Source organism: Sceloporus occidentalis, unplaced genomic scaffold (genome assembly GCF_023333645.1).
Source record: "Sceloporus occidentalis isolate IW3139 unplaced genomic scaffold, rSceOcc1.0.p SCAF_20, whole genome shotgun sequence".
In the NCBI taxonomy this organism is placed as follows: Eukaryota; Metazoa; Chordata; class Lepidosauria; order Squamata; family Phrynosomatidae; genus Sceloporus; species Sceloporus occidentalis.
The window spans coordinates 8,066,328-8,090,954 of NW_028317000.1; the positions used below are offsets into that span (position 1 = coordinate 8,066,328).

The 24,627-nt window shown below is 46.7% G+C and overlaps 3 protein-coding genes across 5 annotated transcripts in view; 2 read left to right on the forward strand and 1 right to left on the reverse strand.

The window, feature by feature from the left end:
• Positions 1 to 2,588: 2,588 nt before the first annotated feature.
• LOC149301889 (uncharacterized) lies at positions 2,589 to 7,911 on the reverse strand. 2 transcript variants are annotated; one of them, XM_089482721.1, is made up of 8 exons: positions 7,649 to 7,911; positions 5,586 to 5,646; positions 5,426 to 5,454; positions 4,113 to 4,176; positions 3,618 to 3,751; positions 3,364 to 3,499; positions 2,790 to 2,959; positions 2,589 to 2,675 (listed from the first exon to the last, which is right to left on the reverse strand). In XM_089482721.1, the coding sequence occupies exons 1-8, from the start codon at positions 7,780 to 7,782 to the stop codon at positions 2,597 to 2,599; spliced, it is 807 nt and encodes a 268-aa protein (XP_089338847.1). In that variant the 5' UTR covers positions 7,783 to 7,911; the 3' UTR covers positions 2,589 to 2,596. The 2 variants fall into 2 exon arrangements, with proteins under 2 accessions (XP_089338847.1, XP_089338846.1); XM_089482720.1 differs by having other exon boundaries at positions 5,426 to 5,475.
• A 6,503-nt stretch (positions 7,912 to 14,414) lies between these two features.
• Positions 14,415 to 22,658, forward strand: HAX1 (HCLS1 associated protein X-1). Of its 2 annotated transcripts, XM_089482718.1 has the most exons (8): positions 14,429 to 14,686; positions 15,977 to 16,209; positions 17,841 to 18,013; positions 18,683 to 18,731; positions 19,490 to 19,599; positions 20,066 to 20,177; positions 21,337 to 21,438; positions 22,480 to 22,658. In XM_089482718.1, the coding sequence occupies exons 1-7, from the start codon at positions 14,505 to 14,507 to the stop codon at positions 21,411 to 21,413; spliced, it is 936 nt and encodes a 311-aa protein (XP_089338844.1). In that variant the 5' UTR covers positions 14,429 to 14,504; the 3' UTR covers positions 21,414 to 21,438; positions 22,480 to 22,658. The 2 variants fall into 2 exon arrangements, with proteins under 2 accessions (XP_089338845.1, XP_089338844.1); XM_089482719.1 differs by lacking the exon at positions 21,337 to 21,438 and having other exon boundaries at positions 14,415 to 14,686.
• A 226-nt stretch (positions 22,659 to 22,884) lies between these two features.
• The window catches only part of ATP8B2 (ATPase phospholipid transporting 8B2), a 79,143-nt gene continuing 77,400 nt past the window's right edge, over positions 22,885 to 24,627 (forward strand). The window contains exon 1 of the mRNA XM_089483641.1: positions 22,885 to 23,202. The gene's annotated coding sequence lies outside the window, so the exon portion shown is untranslated. The remainder of the gene's footprint in view (positions 23,203 to 24,627) is intronic.

Consider the following 24,627-nt stretch of genomic DNA (forward strand, 5'->3'; position numbering starts at 1 on the left):
CTCTTCTGCACTTCCTTCATCCCTCCACCTTTCCTTGCATTATTGTGTTGGTTTTCCAATGAATCATGCCTTCTCATGATGTGTCCAAAGTAAGACAAGGCTTATAATCTTGCTTCCAGAGACTTTTCAGGTTCGATCTGTTCTAGGGCCCATTTGTTTGTCTTTTTAGCTGCCAATGGTATCCTCAGCACTCTTCTCCAGTTCCACATCTCAATGACGTTGGTTTCCCTCTTATCTGCTTTCTTCACTGTCCATGATAGCACAGTGAATATACAAGTAATAATTTAAAATATTAAGCAATAAGTAAAGATACAGTTAACATAAGGCTAGCAGTTAAGCACTCTAGAAATTAATAATTACAATAATAAAAATGCCATAATACAAGTATCAATACAACAATAATAAGATATTTTATTAATATAATATAATATAATATAATATAATAAAAGCAATACATTAATGCAATACAAATACGAGTTTTAAAAAATACAATAGTAAAAACTATGGCTGTGATCTCTGGTTTTGCCGCTCTTGGGGGCCTAAGCCTAAGAGATGGGCCCTTTTGGAAGCCAGTCTGAGAAGGGGAATGGTGGCATTGTGGCATCATCCAACAAGGGCATCCATCCCTTTCCACAGCTGCAGTGTGGCGGAGTCTCTTCCTTGGAGGTCTTTAAGCAGAGGCTGGATGGCCATCTGTCAATGGGGATGCTTTGATTGAGAGTTCCTGCATGGCAGAAGGGGGTGGGACTGGATGGCCCTTGGGGTCTCTTCCAACTCTAGGATCCTCCGGAGAGGAAATCCTCCGGAGAGCTCCATCCCTCTCCTCCCTCTTGCGCTGAGCCCAGTGGAGGCAGAGACCAAAGCAACTGATGCACCTGTTTGGCCCTGGTTCTTGGAGGGGAAAATAGTACAAGGAATGGAGGCAAATTGATAACAATGACAAAATAAATAAATAAGAGGAACCAAAATTAAAGGATGTGAGTACAAACTATGGGCATAGGCGGATGATTTTGCTTTGTTTATTAATTGATGTGATTTTAGATAACTTGTGCTTGTTGTAATGGCGGTTTTATTTGTTGTACTCCCACCTCAATCCATGAGGAGAGGTGGGAAATATAAATTATTATTATTATTATTATTATTATTATTATTATTATTATGGGTTAAACCAGATCAAGATTTTAAACGATCCAGTTCAAACCACCATGTTTCCCACTCAGTTCGAATTAATGAAGTGATTTGAAAAGGGGGGGAATGGTTTGTAACCATTTTTACCCATTTAACCCGCGTCAAAAAGACACTGGTAAAATGGGGTGTTTTTTGGGCTGGATCGATTTATTTGGGAAATAAATCAATTCAGCCCAGTGAAAACCACGCGGATTTGAACCCGCACCCCGGCCCAAGTGGGAACCAGGCAGGCGGATGCGAATCTGCTGTGACAGCTGGTGGCAGCTGCAAGGGAGGCATGTCCCCTGTCACCAGCCCCCTGCCTCCCTTGCCTCTCCTTACCTGGGCCACCGGCTTCTCCTCTGCCTTCTGAGTCCTCCGTCGGCTTCCCTTGGGCGTCCTCCGCTCAGTGACCTCCTTCCCAAGCCCTGCGGCCTTCCTGCGTCCTCGTTCCCAGCTTCCTCAGCCGTGGAGAGGCCAGGAACGGACGAAGGAGGTCACCGAGTGGAGAAAGCCCAGAGGATAGCCAAAACTTTGGAAAACAGAACTATACCTACTATTGATGGGTGGTTACAGAAGACTTGGGAGTTAAGAGAAATGGCAGGGGTCCAGAGGGGACGCGGGGAGGTCTTTCTCTACCTGACATGGCCGGGTTGGATGATCCAGGCATGGCAGGGGTCCGGAGGGGACCTGTGTGGGCCCTCTTGTGTGTGTGTGTGTGGGGGGGTCCTTGTACTATGTTTGCCTCCAAGAACCAGGGCCAAACAGGTGCATCAGTTGCTTTGCTCTCTGCCTCCACTGAGCTCAGCGCAATAGGGAGGAGAGAGATGGAGCTCTCCAGAGCATTTCCTTCTTCTGATGGGCTCCTAGAGTTGGAAGAGATCCCAAGGGCCATCCGGTCAAACCCCCTTCTGCCGTGCAGGAACTCTCAGTCAAAGCATCCCTGCCTCTGCAATCCAGCCTCTGCTTAAAGACCTCCAAAGAAGGAGATTCCACCACACTGCAGCTGTGGAAGGGGATGGATGCCCTTGGAAGTGATGCCATAATACAAACATGGAGACCCACCTTAACAGGCAAACTTCCCATCAAGGTAAGCCCAAGAGGAAAGGGAGAGAAGCGGCTGCCAGAGTTTCATGCAGAGCTGTCCTTTCCAACTGTTCTAGGAGAAGCCTCCATCCTGGCTTGTCTCATTCCATCTTCCTGGCTTGTCTCAGTTGCCTTCCTGGCCCATGCTTGCATGGTAGCAGAGATAGTGGAAGACAGATTGATCCACCTATTTCCCCCACACCGGACTCTGGCTCAACACAGGGATTCAACACAGGCCGAGGGGGCTCTTCTGATGGTATCTGTCCCCTTCAGCAGACACAGCAAATGGCAAGGGCACAGTAGAGCACTGCGTACTGAAGTAATGGAGGAAGGAACGTCTAATTCATTCGGTAACATCTGATGACATCAGGTCCTCGGGCTTCAACTTCTCCAACAGAGTCCTGAGCATAACTGCTATTTCTCTGTAAAGAGAGAGTGATTATCACTTCAGCAAGAGGTGAGAGAAAAGCTCCAGGACTGTTCTATGATTTCTCTCTCTACTCCTTCCCGAGCCCTCTGCTTGTAAAAGAACCTACCCATTAGACAAGTAGATTTTCTTGTTAATGTTGGCATCTTCCTCAGATCTGGAGGGCTGATGGTCCAAGATGCCCAGGTAGGTAGCAAATAATAAGTCAGACCAGAACCGCACCGTCTTGGAATCACATAAATCTTTTACGATCCCCAAAATTAATCGTGCTGCCTTTACCTGAAGAGAGAAAGACAGATTCTAGCTTCAATAAGAGAACAACAAAGAATCATAGAATAATAGAGTTGGAAGAGACCGCAAGGGCCATGCAGTCCAACCCCATTCTGCCATGCAGGAAATCCAAATCAAAGCATCCCCATTGACAGATGGCCATCCAGCCTCTGTGTAAAGACCTCCAAGGAGGGAGATTCCACTACACTCCGAGGAAGGAGTGTCTTCCACTGTTGGACAGCCCTTACTGTCAGGAAGTTCTTCCTAATGTGAGGTGGAATCTCTTTTCCTGCAGCTTGCATCTATTGTTCCGGTCAGTTGTCTCTTCTCCAGTTTCCAAAGATAAGTCACAGATGAGAGCTACCTTGTGGGAAAGTGGTAAGAGGTCGGCAGGAGAGACCAGTTGTCCTTACCTTGACGCTGAGCTTTTCCTCTCCCTCCTCAGGCAACCAGGTGCCCTCGTTTGCCTTCTCCAAGCAGAAGCGAAGGGCAACGTCTAGATTGCATTTTGGGGAGATCATGACATCATGCAACAGCCCCTTGCATTCTCTGTCAAGAGAAAGAGAGAAGGAGGAGGAAATCAGATCTTTATTGGGCCACTATTCCCCCAGACAGGCTCAGGGCCTGAGATCTACGTGTGAGAGTAGAATACAGGCCATCTGCGTACTCGTGATCTGATCCCAACCAATGTTCGAGCGCACTTGTCAAATGCCACTTGGCCACATTGTCTGCCATACGGTTGCGTCTTTCGCGGGGGACACTGGAGAACCTACAGCACAGATTATGTATCCATACATTCTTCTGTCAAGAGAGGAAAAAATTAGGTAACTCCCATTTGTTCTACGCGATAAACCTTTAAGTACTGAGCAAGCTTATGTTCTGAGGTGTGCATTGGTTGGGAAACTGACTCAAGACGCCTTTAGTTGCATTCATGTGCTCTCCAGGCTCAGTTAAGATCATTATGATGTGATCTCACTAGCCCAGCCTACCTGAAGGCCTGACTGCTCTCAGATGGATTTTGCACCTGAAAGGGCTGTGGAAGAGGAGCCCTGGTACCTCTAAGCCCTCTAGCAGAGGAGTTTTGGAGGATGCTGTCTTGGTGGTGGTCCTAGGTAAGTGTACTAGTGAGCTTTGGGCTTCATTGGGGTATTCTGTGCCTTACCTCCTCTTTGCTGAAAAGAGACTGTTCGTAGAGGATGGGAGCATCTATATCTTCACCCAGGGAGCTATGTAGAGAAGCAAAAGGAGGTGAGATTTCCAGGGTCAGACATTCATTCATTCATTTTTTTATTTATTACCTAATAAGAGGGATCCAGGATCACCCCCAATAGACAAATACGATCTATGTGCTGTCATCCCCAAAATGGTTAAAGTGCTGTGCTTCCAGAAAAGCAAGCCCATTTGCTAATAGTTATCACACACAAGAGCATAACAAGGGGTTAAAGGCACATTATTTAGGATTAGATTCAAATTTGGCTATCAGATGGGTGAGGACAAATCCCCATTGCTTGTTCAGAAATATCTGTTCTGAGCATGCTCCAAACTGTCACATCTACAAGTGCCCTCCCCACATGACGCAGGGAGAGAGGGGAAGCCAGGGAGGGAAGCCTCTTTGCCCCAAAAGCCCCAAAAGCTGGGTTCTTTGTGGCTCTTGGAGGCTGAAATGAAGCCAGCAAAAGACCATGAAAGGAAACAGTCCAATTGACAGAAACGCATTTCTACTGTGGCAAAAAACTGGAAAAGGCAAACATTGATCACCGCTTACTATTTCTTATTGAATCACTGTCTACAGATACATCCTTACAAGATAAAGCTGACCTGGCAGGTCATCTCACCCCAGCGATTAACACCTTTGTTAATACTCAACAAATTGGCCCCAAAAGCCTGAGTCGACTTATCCACAGGTACTGTACTGTACTTTAACTCTTATTTTCAAAAAGGAACTATCCCTTGGTGAAAGGCAAGAGGGAATCTGTCCTGGAAGCACTGACCCTCCTCTAGTTCCTCCTCCATCCAGCATTTAGGGCGAATACAAACAGCAATGCCTGCTAGAATTTTGTAAGTTCACTGGCACAGTTTTCCTTTGCTTCATCCTATAGATCCTTTGTTACGTGCCCTTAAATTTTGCCCTCGACATCCACAGGTCATATCAAAATTTTGGCCCCCAAACCTGCTTTCGACTTATAAATGAGGTCAACTTATAGTCGAGTATAGACAGTAAGCTCTAGCCTACGAAAGCTTATGCTACCGGCTTCTTTTGTTCAGATAGGAGATTACTGCACAAGGAGCTAGTGATGGAATTGAAGTGCCCCTCGCTTTGCGAGGGCCATCCAGTCCAACCCCATTCTGCCATGCAGGAACTCTCAATCAAAGCCCCCCTGACAGATGACCATTCGGCCTCTGTTAAAAGACCTCCAAGGAAGGAGACTCCGCCACTCTCCAAAGTACCCCACCTCACCTGAAAGAAGAACTTACCTGTCTGAAGTTGTCAAAGGGTAATAAACCTCTTCGAGTCTTTCTAAATCCTGTAATTAAGTGGAGAGGAGAGAGGTGAAAGAGGGAAAGCCACAACAACCCAACCCAACAACCCAAGACAAGGGAGAAGGGAGAGTTCCTGCTTTTCCAATGTTCTTACCGATGCGCTGTCAGAGTCGCCTGTGCTGTATACGGAGCTCTCAGGCTGTGATTCATGGACACTGAGAGGAAAAATAAATGAATAAATGAAAGGTCAGAACATAAACAAATCCTGGCTTGTATTATGGAAACCTGGCAGGATGAAGCTATGTGTGTTTGTGTGTTTGTGTGTGTGTGCGCGTGCGCGTGCTAATATCTCCCAGCTTTCTCTGTTCAGCAGCAGGCGAGGCCTAGGGCAGTGGTGGCGAACCGATGGCACTAGTGTCTGAGGTGGCACTCAGAGCCCTCTCTGTGGGCACACATGCCATCACCTCAGCATAGAGTTTGCCAGAGTTTGTTACTAGAAAGCCAGAGGGATGTGGCACTTTGCGATAAATAAGTGGGTTTTGGGTTGCAGTTTGAGCACTTAGTCTCTAAAACGTTTGCCATCACTGGCCTAGTGGGTGGGAAGGCAGTGTTGCAGTGGTCCATGGTGACTCTATCTCCCTCCCTAGGGGTCCTGTCCCACCATCTACAAGCTATGAGTGTGTCTACTTAAAGGTGGGAGCCCAGGACAGAATAGGGGTTCTGTACTTCTGTAACATGAGTCAATAGTGTGATGCGGCAGCTGAAAAGCACAATGCAATTTTAAGCTGCATCAATAAATGTATAGTGTCTAGATCAAGGGAAGTAATAGTACCATTATATTCTGCTCTGGTCGGGCCCCACCTGGAATACTGTGTCCAGTTCTGGGCACCACAATTCAAAAAGGATGTGCAGAAACTGGAGTGCATCCAAAGGAGGACAAACAAAATGGTGAAGGGTCTGGAAACCATGAAGCCCTATGGGGAACGCCTTAGAGAGCTGGGGATGTTTAGCCTGGAGAAGAGAAGGTTAAGAGGTGATATGATAGCCCTGTTTAAATATTTGAAGGGATGTCATATTGAGGAGGGAGCAAGCTTGTTTTCTGTTGCTCCAGAGAATAGGATCCAGAACAATGGATGTTAGCTCCAGGAAAAGAGATTCCACCTAAACATTAGGAGGAACTTCCCGGCAGTAAGGGCTGTTCAACAGTGAAACACACTCCTTCCTTAGAGAGTAGTGGCTTCTCCCTCCTTGGTGGTCTTTAAACATAAGCTAGATGGCCATCTGTCGGGGATGCTTTGATTGAGAGTTCCTGCATGGCAGAATGGGGTTGGACTGGGTGGCCCTTGGGGTCTCTTCCAACTCTATGATTCTATGGTGTCCCATATCCACCCAGCTGCTCAACAGTCTCCCTTCTGGAGCTGGCTGAGTTGGTCTCTGCAGTGGCCTTGGAGTCCCCCCTCGGCTTGGTGTCCATATATACAGATTCTTCATCCACAGATTCACCCATCCAAGGCCCCAGAAATATATTAATATACATATATATCAATTGCAATAAAGCAAATCTTGAATTTTGTGTAAATATTACTAGGCCATGGTATTTAAGAGCTCAAACCAAGATCCCTGGAGAGGAAGCCAGGGACAGACATAAATATGTGAGGATGTCAATACAAATTACAAATCTTTAGTGTATGGAAATGAGGTGGCAGGTTAGTGCCCAAAGGCATAGGAAACTGGTCTTTGTGCATGGAGATGAAGCGGCAGATCCAGTTTGGCAATGGGACTCGCCTGTGGCGAGGGGAAGAGATGATGAGGATCTGGGTTTGACTCCTGAGGAAGTCACACTTTCTCAGCCTCAGAAGATGACCAATCTTGCTGAGAAAACCCCATAACAGGGTTTAGGGTTTTATGTCAGAAAGGACCTAAGGCACACAACAGCAGCTAAAGGACCAACCCTGCTACCCTTGAATCTGGGACTTAGAATTTGAACTCTGTCCTGCAGCATAGACAACAATGGAGAAGACTCCCTCCATGGTACACTATGCGCAAAACATCCCTTATGGGACTGTAGGTCACAGCAGGCACTTCTCTTGGGAGTGATGGAGGGGAAGGAAGGAAGTTTAGGAAAGGAAACTGAACGATGAAAGGAGGGAGAGGAGGAAAGAAAAAAAGGGAAGAAAGTAAAAAAAGAAGGAAGGAAGGGAGAAAAGGGGGTCTTACCTTGAAGGGGATGCCTCATCCTCTTGTTTGGTAGCTCTTTTGTGGGAAAAGAGTACCCTTTTGGCCTTCTTGGCCGCCTTTTTGCCCCGCTGCAAAGGAGAGAGATAAATGAGAAAAAGGATGACCAGATCCATGGTCCCAGTGGTCACTACACAAAGCCCCCGCTTGACCTCTCCTCCTCCAAGGCCTGGCCAGGGGGCTACTCACTCTGAAGCCACTCCGGCTTCTCAGTGTCCTTTTTGAATTGTGGGCACCAGAACTGGATGCAGGGAAGGGCCTCAAATGACTTCTGTCAGTATCTTAAAAAGGCCCAAGGCCAAAGCAAACCACTCTTCCACTGAGTAGAGATGTTGCCAGTGCAACATCTGAGAGCAGCTGCTCAGTAGACCTTTCTTCAGCTGCTCAACGCTTGCCAACGTCCCTTGCGTTGGACACAGGGACATTCCCTCTTTTACACAGACATTAAAGGGATAGGAGCTCTCCCCACTTTTCACTCTGACAGCCCTCAATCCCATCACATTTGTGAGGTCTTAGTTCAGAGATCTGCAATCGGTGAACAGTGGGCCCTTGGTATCCGCTGGGGTTTGGTTCCAGGACCCACTGTGGATACCTAAATCCATGGATGCTCAAGTCCCATTAAAGAGTACAATGGAGCCATTATGAAAACGATGCCACATAAAGGCACATTGCAGTAATAATCCAATTGGACATGGAAATCTAACTGCCATGGCTCAATGCTACAGAGTTATGGGGTTTGTAGCATTTGTGAGACACTTAGCCTTCTTTGTCAGACAGCTCTGGTACCCCAACAAACTATAATTCCCAGGATTCCGTAGCATTCAGCCGTGGCAGTTAAATTAGGGTCAAACCGGATTATTTCTGCAGTGCGGATGCAGCCTGAAATAACACTGCCATCTCTTGTGCCACTGTTTTGTATCAGCAAAGCACTGCAAGAAATCCCGATTATCCAGTTCAACATTCAGTTAAGGAGAAAAAGGAAAAAGAAAAGGTGTGTGTTGGTGGAAGAATCTAAATCTTCTACTAAGGGCCAGAACACACTGCAGAAATAATCCAGTTTCAGACCGCTTTAGCTGCCCTGGCTCACTGCTAGGGAATCCTGGGAACTATACTCTACTATGGCACCAGAGCACTCTGACAGGGAAGGCTCAATGTCCCCCAAAAGTACAGTTCCCAGAATCCCCTCTCATTGAGCCAAGGCAGTCAAAGCGATCTCAAACTGGATTGTTTCTGTAGAGGCACAATAACTCTCACAAAACTACAGTTCCCAGAATCCCCTAACCTTGAGCCAGGGCAGTTAAAGCAGTCTCAAACCGGATTGTTTCTGCAATGGCTCAACGTACGTCCCGCAAAAGTACAGTTCCCCGAATTCGCTATCCTTGAGCCAGGGCATTAAAAGTTGCCCCAAAGCGGGTCATTCCTGCAGTGCCAGGTCTCCTGGCCCTCTGCAAAGGAGAGATCTCAAGGAGAGCCAGAGAAAGGCTGACCGGTCCCAGTGGTCACTGCCCCAAACCAGCCACCTCCTTGACCTCTCCTCCTGCCCCAAAGCCACTCACTTTGTAGCAATTCCTACAAATGGACAGCATGCTTCCAAGCCAATGTGCCTCTCAAGAGCAGATCTGGCGCAAGCAACAACCAAGTCTTGAGGCCAGTGCTCAGTAGTAACTGAGGCTGCTCTGACCTCAGGCCTTTTGGTTTCTGGGACAACCGTGTTAAAACACTGGGGTCACAAACAATGGGGCCCCAACCAGGGCAGGAAGGGAACCTGGCTGTCAAGAGGCAGCAGCAAGCAAGGATCTAATGGCCTGAAGCCACTTTGGAGGTGTATATATACTTCTGTAAGCTTCAGAATTCATCAGGAGGTGCCTTAGGAAGGCCCTGGGGTTTGCTAGGGGTCTTCTACACGGTTGTCTGGTGGGCTTCCCAGCTTTTGTAACAACTCTCCCAAAACTTAGTTACTGGCAGTTAAGGTCATTAAGCAAAATCTGGCCAGGTTTCTGGCCCCATCCTTCTACCTTTGGTTCTGCCCACCACTGGAATACGGCACCTGAAGCAAACCTTTGGCTTTAGGGCCAGCCTGGGTGGCATAGCAAGTCTATTTGACATCCATGCCGGCCATGAAAGCCTTCGACTCCAAGGGAAATGTTTTTCCCTTTCTTGGAGGCAGAAACCTCAACTACTAAGTAAAACAAGACGATCTCCATGGGGAAAGTATTGCAGCAGGGAGGGCGCTCACAAATTCTGGTGGAAGACATGCCTGGCTGCCATGTTTTGCACCAACTGAAGTTTCCGAACTTGGCGCAAAGGTAGCCCCAAGTAGAGCGCCTTACAGAAGTCGAATATGGACGCACACGATCCATGGAAAACACCGATTTGTAAAGCATAATAATAATAATAATAATAATAATAATAATAATAATAATAATAATAATTTTTATTTATACCCCGCCTTTCCATAAATATGATCAAGGTGGCTAACAAAAGATTAAAAACATCACAGTACAGAGTTAAAAACATCCCTACAAAGGAACAGGAATCAATACAATTACATATATCAGGGGCAGGAGATGGGAAGGTCAAATTACAATAGTCCGAGGTCATAAAGGGGCAGAGAAAAAGAATAATTATCTAAAGTGGGAAAGCTAGCCAAAATAAATACGTTTTTAAATTCTTTTTAAAAGAAACTAACGACGCGGAGGAGCGGAGCTCTACAGGGAGCCTGTTCCAAAGGGAGGGGGCGACGATGGCAAAAGCCCTCTGTGAGGTCCTCACAAAATGTGACTTAGGGACCTCTAACAGTTTCGTTCCAGATGTTCTGAGTGTGCGGGGCGGATTGTATGGGGAGAGGCGGTCCTCCAAGTACCCTGGGCCCAAGCCATTTAGGGCTTTATAGGTCAATACCAACACCTTGTATTGAGCTCAGAAGCGAATAGGCAGCCAGTGGAGGTCTTTCAAGTTAGGTGTTATATGGTCCGACCTGGAGCTACCAGCGACCAATCTTGCTGCCATGTTCTGCACCAATTGCAGCTTCCGGGTTTGGTACAAGGGTTGCCCCATATAGAGCGCGTTGCAGAAATCCAATCGAGAGGTTACCAAAGCATGTACAACAGTTTCGAGGTCCCTACGGTCCAGGTAGGGACGCAGCTGGCATATCAGCCGGAGCTGATGACAAGCACTCCTGACCATCGCATCCACCTGAGATGTCAGCTGGAGCGACGAGTCAAGGAGTACTCCCAAGCTATGCACCGAGTCCTTCAAGGGGAGCGTGACCCCGTTCAGGACCGGGTGACAGATCTCACCACCTGGAACCGGGGAACCTATCACCAGTACTTCCGTTTTCCCTGGATTCACACTGAGTTTGTTCTCCCTCATCCAGCCCATTACCAACTCCAAGCAGGCATCTAGAGGAGAGATGCATTCCTTAGTTACTGCATCAGTCGGAGACACAGAGAAGACTATTTGGGTGTCATCAGCATACTGATAACACTGCACCCCGTGTCTCCGTATGATCTCTCCCAGCGGTTTCATGTAAATGTTGAAAAGCATAGGGGACAAAATCGCTCCCTGAGGGACACCAGATGTAAGGGCCCTCTTATCGGAGCGACAGTCCCCCAGCTCCACCATCTGGAATCTGCCCGAGAGGTAGGAACGGAACCACTGCAAGGCAGTGCCCCCGATACCCAACTCCCTCAGGCAGTCCAGAAGGACACCATGGTCGATGGTATCGAAAGCCGCTGAGATGTCCAAGAGCATTAACAGGGACACGCTTTCCCTGTCCATGCTCAGACGGAGATCATCAACTAAGGCGACCATGGCAGTCTCAACTCCATAGCCCGCCCGGAAGCCGGTTTGAAATGAGTCCAGAAAATCGGTGTCATCCAAGATCGATTGAAACTGGAAAGCGACTGCTCTCTCAATCACCTTCCCCAAAAAAGGCAGCAGCAATATAGGCCAATAGTTATTGTGGATCAGGGGGTCTAAGGAGGGCTTTTTTAGCAGGGGTTTGACCACAGCTAATTTTAATTGAGATGGAAACTGACCCTCTCTTAGAGAAGTATTAACAATGCGGTGTAAGAGTGTTAACACTGCATCTCCCCCCTGAGCTGCCAGCCATGAGGGACAGGGATCAAGGGAGCATGTCGTTCTCCTAACACTTCGAAGGATCTTGTCCACTTCCTCGGTACTGACAAACTCAAAATGATCCAGTATAACAGGGATCATGGACGCTCTGGACACCTCTCTTATAGGATCTGCATGAATACTGGCGTTGAGATCAGCCCTTATCCGAGAGATTTTATCCGCAAAGAAGTTGTTAAATTCGTCACAGCAGGCTTTGGATGGTTCCAAGATAGGGCTCAGGGAGGGGGGGAGTTGAGTTAGCTCCCTCACAACCCTGAACAGCTCTGCTGGATGCGACTCTGCAGACGCAATACGTGCAGCAAAGAACGTATCCTTTGCTGCATCTATTGCCACTCCGTAGGCTCTCAAATGAGAGCCCAGGAGTGTCTTGTCGGCTAAGCGCTGATGTCTTTGCCAGTTACGCTCTAGTCGTTGCACAGCCTGCTTCCGTTCCCTGAGATCTTCAGTATACCAGGGCTGTTTATTGGAAGCAGGCTGCAAAGGACGCTTGGGAGCGATACTGTGTATAGCCCTGGAGAGATCTGTATCCCAGATGATAGTCAGAGCATCAACAGAATCGCCGTCAGCACCAGCCATATACCCCTCTAAGGCTTCTTGGAACCTTTTGGGTTCCATCAGCCTTCGAGGGTGGACCATCCTAATAGGTCCGCCACCCCTGGGGGGGCTTAAGGTAGAAGCCTTGATTCGAGCCTCAACCAGGAAATGATCCGTCCATGGCAGGGGAGAGATATTAGAGATATTAGATATCTCTGCCCACGGAGCCTCCATGCCCGTACTGAAGATCACATCGAGGGTATTACCAGCGCTATGCGTCGGCCCTGAGACTAATTGAGACAGGCCCATGGCTGCCATGGTAGTCATGAACTCCTGAGCTGCACCTGTTGGAATATCACTGGCCTCGAAAGGGATGTTGAGGTCCCCAAGGACAAGAAGCCTTGGGGACTCCAACACCAATTCCGAGACCAGTTGCGTCAGCTTGGCCAGGGAGTCTGTTAGCGCACGGGGTGGCCGGTAGACCAACAGAATCCCCAGACTGCCTCTGGCGTTCAGGGTCGGGTAAATACATTCGATGTAATCCATTTTCTGGACTGGGATCCTGGTTAAGGAAAGGGTGTTTTTATGGATCAAGGCAACACCGCCCCCCCGCCCACCTAACCTGATCTGGTCCTTAACTGAGTACCCAGCTGGGAGGGCCTGGGCCCACACAGCCTCGCTCTCAGGCCCAAGCCAGGTCTCAGTAATGCACGCCAGGTCACAGTTTTTATCCTGCAAAAGGTCATAAATACCGTAATGTGGGTCTTATTTTTTACGGACCTGGCGTTGCACAGGAGCAGAATCAGGGTTTGTGGAACGACTGGGCTGACCCTCAGGTCTCTTTGGTTAGGAGAGTGGAAGGAAGGAGAGATAGATATTACGCATTGATCTCGCCTTCCATTCCGACACAATCCCACTCTCCTGCCGCCATACCTCCCTTTGCCCTGCACAACCTCAATAGGAGCTCCCATTACACAAGCATCCACCGCATCAGCTGACATCCCACAACCCATATCCACCCCCATACCCATTAATAACAACAACAGCTTGAGAAAAAGAAGGGTGTCCATTTGAAGACATTGTACGAGGGGAAATACAATAAATGTAATTGGACTGTGTGCAGGTGAATGCAGAGAAAGCAAGGCATTGCTTTGAGTTTAGATATCATTGCGTTTATTTATATCAGTGGTCCCCAAACTGTGCCCTATAATGATGAAGAGGATTTTGGACTTCCTCTCCCAGAAGCCTCAGCCATGAAGAGCCTGGGATTCCCAACGTTTTGAAGAGCGTAGTGCGATAATCTATTTAGGATTTTGCTTAGCCAAGACTAGTCTTTGAGAGGAAAGGAGACGATGGCTATGAGGAGCCATTTTAGGTGGCAATGAAAGGTTACGCTGCATAAGAAGCCAAATACACAGATGGACAGTGCCTTTGATGCCTGTAAATGGAACAAAGCCTCTCTTAGTTCAGGGGAAGACAAGGAGGGAGTATATATATATATATATATAGTTGACTATCGATAAGATTATTTGTATTATATTGTAAGCCTGAGGGCAGGGAACCATCTAATTAAAAGTAATCATAATTGTAAGCCACTCTCATAGCCTTTAGGGCTTAAGGGCGGGGTATAAGTACTCCAATAATAATAATAATAATAATAATAATAATAATATGTGCACATGTCTGTATTGCAGTGGTCTCCCAACTGAGCTCTTTGGGAGAATTTGGACTCCAGCTCCCAGAATCCCAGGCTATTGGCCAAGATGGCTGAGGCTTCTGGGAGATGGTCCAAAGTCTCACAAAGGACCATTGATAGATATAGATAGATGAAGTCTATGTTATATATCTATGTATGTTATATGTTCATAGGGAGGTTTAGTCTGCAGTGTAAAGGCTTCACGGTCATTATCTTTGCTTCCTTTGTGTTCAACAGTAAGCCTGCCTTTGCGCTTTCTTAGGCCCAAACTGTGCCCTTGAGGAGCTTTTGGACTCCATCTCCCAGAAGCCTCAGCGCTGTTGGCCAATCGCTTGGGACTCTGGGAGCTGGAGTCCACAACATTCCCTGCTCTTCTGAGGGGAAAAACATACACATCTCCAGTGGCGAGCGAGACTCGAGTTTCGTCCTCTGCGCGGACCTCTATCTTTCCTTTTGGTTCGTAAGTCTATGGCTGCAAAGGCGGGAGGAGGAGCGTTGAGTTTGCGACTGTCGCTTTACGGCAGGAGGGTCCGTTTGCGTTTCGCGACGGAGGGCGCCGTTGGCCGGGCGGGTTTGCTTTACGGCTGTTGTGGGATGAGTGTTTTCGACTTGTTTCGGGGCTTTTTCGGCTTCGGAGGGGAACGTCTTCGGTGAGGAAGCGGCGCCCCTCCTTCTGTCTCCGCCGCCCCTCTTTCTCTGGGGCAGGCAGTCACACTCTCTCAGCCTCAGGGCCAGGAAAGGCCCAAGGCCCTGAGGAGGAGGAGGAGGAGGCCAAAAGGGAATGGAACTGAAAGGAAGGAAGGAAGGAAGGAAGGAAGGAAGGAAGAAGGAAGGAAAGTAGGAAGGAAGGAAGGAAAGAAAGAAGGAAAGAAAGAAGGAAAGAAAGGAGGAAGGAAGGAAGGAAGGAAGGAAGGAAAGAAAGAAGGAAAGAAAGAAAGAAAGAAAGAAAGAAGGAAAGAAAGAAAGGAGGAAGGAAGGAAGGAAGGAAGGAAAGAAGGAAGGAAGGAAAGAAAGAAAGAAGGAAAGAAGGAAGGAAGGCAGGCAGGCACCCAAGAACAAGAAGACTTGGGAACTATCTGGGGAGGAATAGTAATAGTAGCAGTAGTAGTAACAACAACAATTCATAAAGGGGGAGGATACATTACTCTGTAGAAATAGTAGTAGTACTAGTAGTAGTAACTAATGGGGAGGATACATCTACTCTGTAGAAATAACAATAACAATATTAATTAAATAATAGTAGTAGTAGTAGTAATGAATAATGGGAAGACTACATCTACTCTAGAAATAATAATAGTAATAATAATGAACCATGGGGAGGATATATCCACTCTGTAGAAATAAGTGATAGTAGTGGTAATAGTAGTAATGAATAATGGGGAGAATACATCTACTATGTAGAAATAACAACAACAACAATAATACAAACTGGGGGGATATATCTACTCTGTAGAAATAGTAGTGGTAATAGTAGTAATGAATAATGGGGAGAATGCATCTTTTTAAATTTGTTTTTAGCAAAGGTTCATCAATTTATGACACAGCCCTTACTATTAGGTGGTTCCTACTAATGTTGAGCTGGAATCTCTGTTCCTGGAGCTTGCATCCATTGCTCCATAGTCTCTGGAGCAGCAGAAAACAAGCTTGCTCCCTCCTCAGTATGGCATCCCTTCAAATACTTAAACTGGGCTATCATATCCCTTCTTATCCTTCTCTTCTCCTGGCTAAACATACCCAGCTCCCTCAGGCGTTCCTTATAGGGCTTCATGGTTTCCAGACCCTTCACCATTTTAGTCGTCCTCCTTTGGACGCATGGCTCCAGTTTCTCCACATCCTTTTCAAATTGCTTTGCCCAGAACTGGACAAACATTATTCCAGGTGAGGCCTGACCAAAGCAGCATAGAGTGGCCTTATGACTGTCTTCCTTGCTCTTGCCACAGGCCCAGAGACCCCTTCTTTGGGGGAATCATGTGGGACGACGATGAAGATGACGACGATGACGATGGTGGTCCCTCCTTTGAGGCGAGAGGCTTTGAGGACTTTGGGTTCGGGTTCACCTTTGGCCCAGGAGGGATGCGTTTCCGCAATGCCTTTGGGTTTGAAGAGCTCTTTCGGGACTTCAATGACCTCTTCAGCGAGATGGGGACCTTGGGCTTGCCTTCGCGGCCTTTTGGTAAGCACAGGCGCACCATGTCCCTTTTCCTCCAGGACTGGCTTTCGGCTTTTAGGGCAAAGCTTTGGCAACTTTAGGGAGAGGAGAGAAAGTCAAAGTGCTGCCTTTGCATAGAATCAGAGAGTTGGAAAGGGCCACGAGGCGAAACCCATGCTAGGCAGGAAGAGACAACTAAAACAGTCTTGAAAAGCAGCCATCCAACCTCTGCTTAAAGCTCTTCAAAGGAGGAGACTTGCATAGACCCATGTATACAGACCCTGGTCCAAAATGCACTGCGGAAATAACCCAATTTGAGAGCACTTTAACTGCCCTGGCTCAGTGCTTGGGAAATCATGGGAAGTGTAGTTTATTCTGGCACCAGAGCTCTCTGACAGCGAAGGCTAAACCTCTCACAAAAGGACAGTTCCCAGAATTCCCTAGCACTGAGCCAGGGCAGGTGAAGTGGTCTCAAGCTGGATTCTTTCTGCAGTGCGTTTTGGACCCCTGGGAGTTACACAGACCTTGCTCTTCCTAAATCCCCGGTTGGGGATTCTGAGAAACTGAGTCCAAGAAGACATTTCCCCCAAGCTCTGCCGAAATCCACCTTTCTCTCAATGTTCAGACTCAAGGCAGCTAACAAGATATTTAAAAACAATCCAGATTAAAACGATCCAAGAAGTTCAAGATAAATATAAATATACAGATTTCAAGGACAGTTAGACAAATAATCATGTTATGTTTTTGCCATTAGGCTTTTGGAAACTGACTGGAGTTGATTTCTAATGCTGCACAGTTTTGTTTTAAACACTTAAAAACGTTAAAATTAATTGAAAGTCAGCATGCAGACCTTAAAACAATGCTGTGCAGCATTAGAACCCGACTCCGGTCAGTTTCAAAAGGCCTGGTACCATAAAACGTCTTAATGCAGTGATGGAAGGACAGGGAGGGGATCGTTCTGGCCTGCATATTGAGGGAGTGCCAAAGTCTGAGAGCCTGAGAAGGTGGTTCTGGGTCCCACAATTCAAAAAGGGCATTGAGAAACTGGAGCCATGTGTCGAAAGGAGGGCGACCAAAATGGTGAAGGGTCTGGAAACCATGAAGCCCTATGAGGAAAGATGGAGCTGGGGATGTTTAGCCTGGAGAAGAGAAGGTTAAGAGGTGATATGATAGCCCTGTTTAAGTATTTGAAGGGAGGCCATATTGAGGAGGGAGCAAGCTTGTTTTCTGCTGCTCTAGAGAACAGAACCCATTAGGAGGAACTTCCTGACAGTAAGGGCTGTTCGATGGTGGATCACACTCCCCCAGAGATTGTAATGGAATCTCCCACCTTGGAGGTGTTTAAACAGAGGCTGGATAGCCATCTGTCGGGGATGCTTTGACTGAGAGTTCCTGCATGGCAGAATGGGGTTGGACTGGATGGCCCTTGGGGTCTCTTCCAGCTCTATAATTCTATGGTGGGACAGAGAGAAGGGCCTCACCAGACAATCCTAGAGCTCTCATGGACTCATAAAGGGAGATATGGTCATCCAGATACTTTGGGCCCAAGTGGTACAGTGCTTGAATTGACAGGAGTTCATGGCAGGTGGGGTGATGAGAGACCTTTTTATGACTTTGCCTGGGCTTGTCTTGATTTGACTCTCCTCTGCCCACAGTATTCCCTGGAGTAGAAGCGCCACCACCGACTGACCCGTCTCTCACGAAGAGGCAGACGCTGCGAGATTCAATGCTCAAATACCCAGACAACCACCGACCCAGCGCCAGAGCACTGGAGGAGAGCTTGAGTCCTCCAGCTCCAGAGAAGAGGCCTTGGCGTTCCTTCCAAGGGGTGCGTGAAGCTGTGCTTGTCTCCTGCTCCAGGCTTTGGCTCCATTTAGTGACAGGCAGCATGGAAGAAATAATGACCAGGACAGATAGGTGAATGTTGATTGAGTCCATAGGTGAATGAGGGCTGTTCTTGAAAGGTGTGAGATTTGTGTGTGTTTTATACCCTCCACCTAAAGTGGGGCAGTCCAAAAGAACGCTTTCCTGCTTAACTCAGTTCCATGTGCTAGTGACATCTGAGCATTAGCACACGAACACTTTGGTCCTTTCGATTCAATATTATTGTAGACGTTGTTTTTTGAGTCTCGTTTTGTTAATATGTCACCAAATCTAATGGGCCAGTGTAAAGGAAAGGCAGTGAGTGTTACTCCAACAATTCAGAAAGTGGATAGACTATAGAGCCCAGGGAGGTTTTGAGCAAGTGGGCATCAGTTTTTTAACTGATTCCTCACATTAAGGAGAGAGGAGGCTGTAGAAGGTACATCCGCTGGTAGGTTTGTACAGAGGAGGAGCTTTTAAAATGGTTATCCCACACTTGCAATCTGGAGAAGGCCAGACCAAGGACTGCGTCAACGTCTGAGCTTTCATTCTGTGTTTGCTCCCCTCCACCTTTGCACTTTCCATCTTTCTCTGTAGTCTCCTCACAAACCTTATGAGTAGTCTTCTTTTGCAGCTGCACGAGAATCAGCCGGCTCCTGCAGACATCCCAAAAGAGGATGGAGGTGAGAGACTGACTTGGTCCGTGTGTGTGTGGATAAACTGTGATCCAGGGCCAAAATATCAAAATAACTACACATTTGGGACTTGTGAATCCAGGCAGCTCCTTGGAAGAACTCAGAAAGCAGTACTGTTTTGGGCAAGACGTTCCCTCATCCTCCACTGGCCGGGTTTATTCTTGTCCATAAAGCTCTTTGGCTTTGTGAGACTAAGGCAGAAGGCTATGTATACACAGCAGAGAGACCGAGGCTGCAGCTGTTCTGCAGAATTAATGCAGTTTGACACCACTTTAACTGCCGTGGCTCAATGCTATGGGATTCTGGGATTGGTGGGTTATTGTGGCACCAGAGGTCTCTGCATGTAAGTTTATCTAGTTCAATCACATCCAGTAGTTTTATTAGCCACTCATCAATTGAGTTCCAATATTTAGGCAAGAGAATGCATACCATATATAGAATTAATTTCCAGTGTTCCTTTTGAGTTGCTTTGTCTAATACTGATGTCATGTTAATCAAAAATAATTCAGGTCTCATAGGGATACATTTCCCTGTAATTTGTGACATTTTAGTGTGTATTGATTTCCAGATTCCAAAGTATGATTGACAATACTTGGATATTGCTTGGCCAAACGTATCCAGGGTTTCATCTGTGAAGTGTTGGAGGTTATGTGAGAGTTCTGCCTAAGGAACACTCCATGGAGTAATGTGAGTTTATTGAGCCAAGAATCTGTACTAGTTGATGCTTAGTCTTCTCTCCTTCGCAGACCTAGATTTGCGTGTCAAATCCGAAGGCCTTGAAACTATCCTGCCATCAGCCCAAAGCCGGTCTTATTTCAAAAGCGTCTCCATCACAAAAGTGGTGGCACCAGATGGGGTGAGTCACGTGGAATGGCACCAAAACTGTGTGTGTGTGAGTGCATCTGTGTACTCCCTGTTGAAAGGTACCATCAGAAAGCAAAGGTATAAAATTACCTTCAGGGTATGTGTATAAGGTATGTGTGAAACACAAATGAATTTTGTGTTTAGACTTGAGTCCCAGCTCCAAGATATCTCATTAAGTATATGCAAATATTCCAAAATTAAAAATAAAATCCAAAATGCCAAACACTTCTGTTCCCAAGCATTTGAGATAAGGGAGATTCAACCTGTATTGTGAGGGGAGGGGATGTCACAATGTTTTTAAATCGGGGCAGTTGGGGGCTGGTGGAAGATTTGGAGGGCCGCAAAACCCAGGTCTAGAAGCCGCATGTGGCCCACAGGCTGGTCTTTCCCTATCCACATGTTATACTGTCTCCCTCAGTTTTGGTATCTCAGCCATTTTCCCTCTCCTTTTCCTTCAGACAGTTGAGGAACGCCGGACGGTGCGTGACAATCAAGGCCATGAGGAGACGGTTGTCACTCGCCGGAGCGGAGGGGAACCAATTCTGGATGGTGGCCGGCTGGGAGGACCAGGTGAGTGCCAGGTAGAGATGCCCACTTTTAGAGGAGAGCAGCGAAGAAGGGCAGTGTATCTTTTGTGTGCCATTCATGTGTGCCAGATCCTTAGAAGCCCAGTTTTGCTCATATTTTAAAAAGGTTTGTAATCCATATGCTTACCTTGAGAATTGTAGGTTCATAGACAGTGCTTGCTGAAATCTTGGATTTAAGGTGCATTTTGTGCATGCATAATTTCCTTTTATGGCTCAGGACAGAGATAGGAAAGTTAATCAAAAGGGGCCAGTATTTTTCAGTTATTCATTAATAAGCTAAAAAATCTAAGTCAGTTGCATCTAGGTTTGGAAGGGAAGAAAACAGGCCTTGTATAATGTGCTAGACTTGAATTTATTGTTTTAATGTGTTTTAACTGGTTCCAAACCTTTTGGTGGTTTAATTGCTTTTTAACTTCTGCATGGTGTTAATCTTTACCTACAATTGTGTTAACTGTTGTAAGTCACCTTTCCTAGTCCCAAACTGGAGATCATGTGGGATATAAATAAATACAAATCTAACAACAGCTTAACTACTAGCTTTATGTCAAATTGCCATATACGTTTAAGTTAAATATCAGCTTTAAAAGCTTTACCAGGATGAAGCTGAGAAGTCAAATAATTAGTATTAATTCATTGTATCTCATATATATATATATATATATATATATATATATATATATATATATCCTGCCTGTCACCCCAGACTAGGATTTAAAGTACTTTGTGAAACTTAAAACAAATACAGTTACAATAGCAAAATCAGAAGCAAAATAAAGGCAGATGCTAATAAGAATCAATACAAAAACACAAAGAAAAACATTACGTGGCAGGAAGGCCAAAGCCTGGGAGCAATCACCAAGAAGGCCCTGTCTTCTGTGTTCCCACCAAACATGCCTGGAAGGTGATAGGCTTAGAGAAATGTTGCCCATTATTTTAGAGATTTTCTGCCGTCCCGGCCCCAGATGGTACAACCCTTCCTCCAACAAGAGTTGCTTTGGCCCTTAATTTCATTGCACCCCTTTGCAAGTAGAGGCTGCTTCCCAGCAACAAATGTGAAAAGAGAACTGGGGAGGAAAAATGAAGTTGAGATAGTGGAGCAAGAGCAGCTCAGTTTCCAATTCACTGTGTGACGCTTTTCACAGGCCCACGCCACAGAGAGAACCTGAATGACTCTTCTTCCATCCTGGACACCTTCCGCCGTTGGTTCTCAAGCCGATAGTGCTGCCTAGTGGGTAGCATTAGAGGTAAAGGGGTAGGGTTGCAGGGGCCACTCTCCAGCTGTTTGAGCCAACCCACCCTCTCAGAGCTGCCCTTGCCAATGTTTCCACTCCAGACAAGGTGCTTTAGGACAGGGGTGGGCAATGTGGCCTGAGACCCACATGTGGCCCCAGGACCAATTGAATGGCCCTCAGCAGTCAATAATTTATTTTTTTCCGTCTAGGGGTCGTGGAGGGTATTTTTGCCACATCTTTTGCTACCCTGGGGCATTTTTGGCCCAGGAAAAGCCTTTTTCTAAAATGGGAAGCAATGCCCTTCAAATGCAGTGGATTTGGTTGGACAACACTACACACTGCACCCAAGTGCATTGTACCATTAATACATTTTAAAAATTACAGGGAGGAACCATACTAGCTAAAGAAAAAAGATGTCCCAGATAGCACTCATAATAGGGGAATCACTCTGGGGGGTGAGAGGGGGTACAGACCACACTGGGTGACACCTCAGAGGGGAGTGAACAACTCTGGGGTGGCCATTCCCATCTGTCTCAAGACCTTCTCTGGCTGCCCTCTCTGCTAGCCAGGGTCCCTCTGCCAGCTATGGCCACTGGAGGTGGGTTGAGGCATTGCTGCCACCCAGCAATCCCTTCTGGGTCTGTCAGGGCTGAGGAAGAAAGGAAGTCGCCTTGCTTTCCTACTTGGCCAGCAGCCCTGCACATCTGGAAGGGCTTGGCAGGTGGCAGGAATGCTCCACCTGCACTATGGCAGAGGCGCCCTAGCTGGCATAGGAGGTGGCTGAAGGTATGTGCCAGGCAGTCCAGGGGTGACAGCATGAGTTACCTCACTGGAGTGACACCAACCTTAGTGGTGCCAATACCCATAAACTGAACAGAGGAAGGACATTTGCATTTTCGAAGCTCTGTGTTGACTCTTGGAGGTCCAAGGGGTAATTTGGCTCAAAGCTGGTCTCCAGAAAAGCCCAGCAAAGAGGCAAGGTGTGCTGTGGGGTTTTTTGTCTCGCTGTTCGGTTAACTGTGCGTCTTCTTCTCTCTGCTCCATGCCATCTAGGTGACACCCGCTGCTCTCTGTCCCACCTTGGAAGCCAACTACGACTCCAGCTCCTGCCTTGTATCTAATTTCTTACTTGTGTGAGTTCAGCTGCTGGATTGCCCGTCTGTCTTCTGAGAAGGCCTTGCAGCCAAGAAAAATGACAATGAAATAAAGTCTCTATTTATTCTTTGAACGTATTTGGGTGCTCTTGTGACATGCAAAGTCTCTGTCAAGGGGGAAATTGGGGCCAACAAATTACCAGGGCTGCCTTCTTAAGAGGTTTGAGTAGGGTGGGCAACTTCAGCCAGTGAGGCAGAATCTGGCCTTCATGTCTTCCCAAAAAGACCACGCTCCTCCTCCATGTCACCATGATTTGGTGGTTTCCTAGCCTTTTCCCTGGATGCGAACAGATCAAAATGCTTCTCTTAAGGCTTCATTACTGACAGAAAGGGCTTTCTGTCATGCTGGTCTTTTTTTGCCCCATCCCCATTGAGGCTGCCATCCTTGCTATCTTTCTGACAGCAGGCGAAACCTTGCTTATTTCAGCAGAACTTTGAGGACTTAGAGGGAACGGGCCTCGCATTTATATGTTGGATTATCGCTTTCTTTTTTGTGGTTTATGTTTTTAAACAAGTTTTAAATTTGAAGGAATTTGCTGCTGCTCCATAGACGACACAGAACAGTGGACTCAAACTACAGGGAAAGAGATCTCATCTAAACATTTGAAAGAACTTTCTGACGGTAAGAGCTGTTCAACCCTGGAACAGGCTACCTTGGAGTATGGTGAAGTCTCCTCTTTTGGAGGTTTTTAAACAGAGGTTGGAAGGCCATCTATTACAGGGAGTTATTTCCCTGCAAGATAGAAAGGTTGGCGTGGATGACTATTGGGGTCCTTTCCAGCTTTATGCGTCTATTAAAACTTTGATGGTTTAATTACATTTTAAACAAATGAATATGGTAATTATTTAGCTATCTTTGTTTAGTTGGATAAGGCAGGATACAGAGCTCAAAAACAGCTCTGGAGGCCATGTGTTATACTCTTCCGCTGTCTCTGGTTCTCTGGTGCTCAGGATACCCTCTGTTTCCAGTCCACCCACACAGACTCCTTTACTATCTGTAATTTCATCATCCATCTTCATTAAGTGCTTTCTTAACAGTTTTAGTATATATCCCTGGAGTCTTTCTCTCTCTCTCTCTCTCAGGCTTTAGATACCAACCTCCATTTTAATAGCTGGTTGGGTTTGGGTCAGCGTCTGGTAGCAATGCATCCCAAGGATGTCAGGGTGATTGAAGACACCACGCATGTTGTAAAATCATCATAGGTTTGTGAAACTGAATGCCACCAGAGTTACCACGGCTGTTTTACTGAGTGTTTTCATCAGCTAAGATAAGGACAGAGTTCCTGAGAGTTCCTGCATGGCAGGGAGTTGGACTGGATGGCCCTTGTGGTATCTTCTAACTCTATGACTATGACAGTTGCAAGAAATAGTGCCTTTTCAGGAGTAGCCCCATGACCGTAGATGAGGAATGTGAAAGGGATCTAGGAATCTTAGACCACAAGCTAAGCATGAGCCAACAGTGGGATAAAGCAGCTTAAAAAGCCAACATGATCCTAGACTGCATCAGTAGGTGTATAGTGTCTAAATCAAGGAAAGTAATAGTGCCACTCTATTCTGCTTTGGTCAGGCCTCACCTGGAATACTGTGTTCATTTCTGGACACCACAATTCAAAAAGGATATTGACAAGCTGGAACACGTCCGGAGGAAGGTGGCCCAAATATTGAAAGGTCTGGAAACCCAAAAGCCCTGGGAGGAGCGGCTTAGAGAGCTAGGTATGTTTAGCCTGTGGAAGAGAAGGTCAAGAGGTAAAGTCATAGTTAGGTTGAAATATTTAAATTTAAGGGATGTCAAAGGGATAGAGAAAATGTGTTTTCTGCTGTTCCAGAAACTAGGACACGGAGCAGTGGATGCACACTACAGAAGAAGAGATTGCACCTCAACATTAGGCAGAACTTCCTGGTGGTAAAAGCTGTTTGATAGTGAAAGATGCTTCCTTGAAGAGGAAAATCTCCTCTCCTTTTCCACCTGTTGAATTAAATGAGTGCAAAGCACTTGCAGCGACTGAAGTAAGCTGGTGACAAAGGAGGAAGTGGGAGGGAGAGAAAC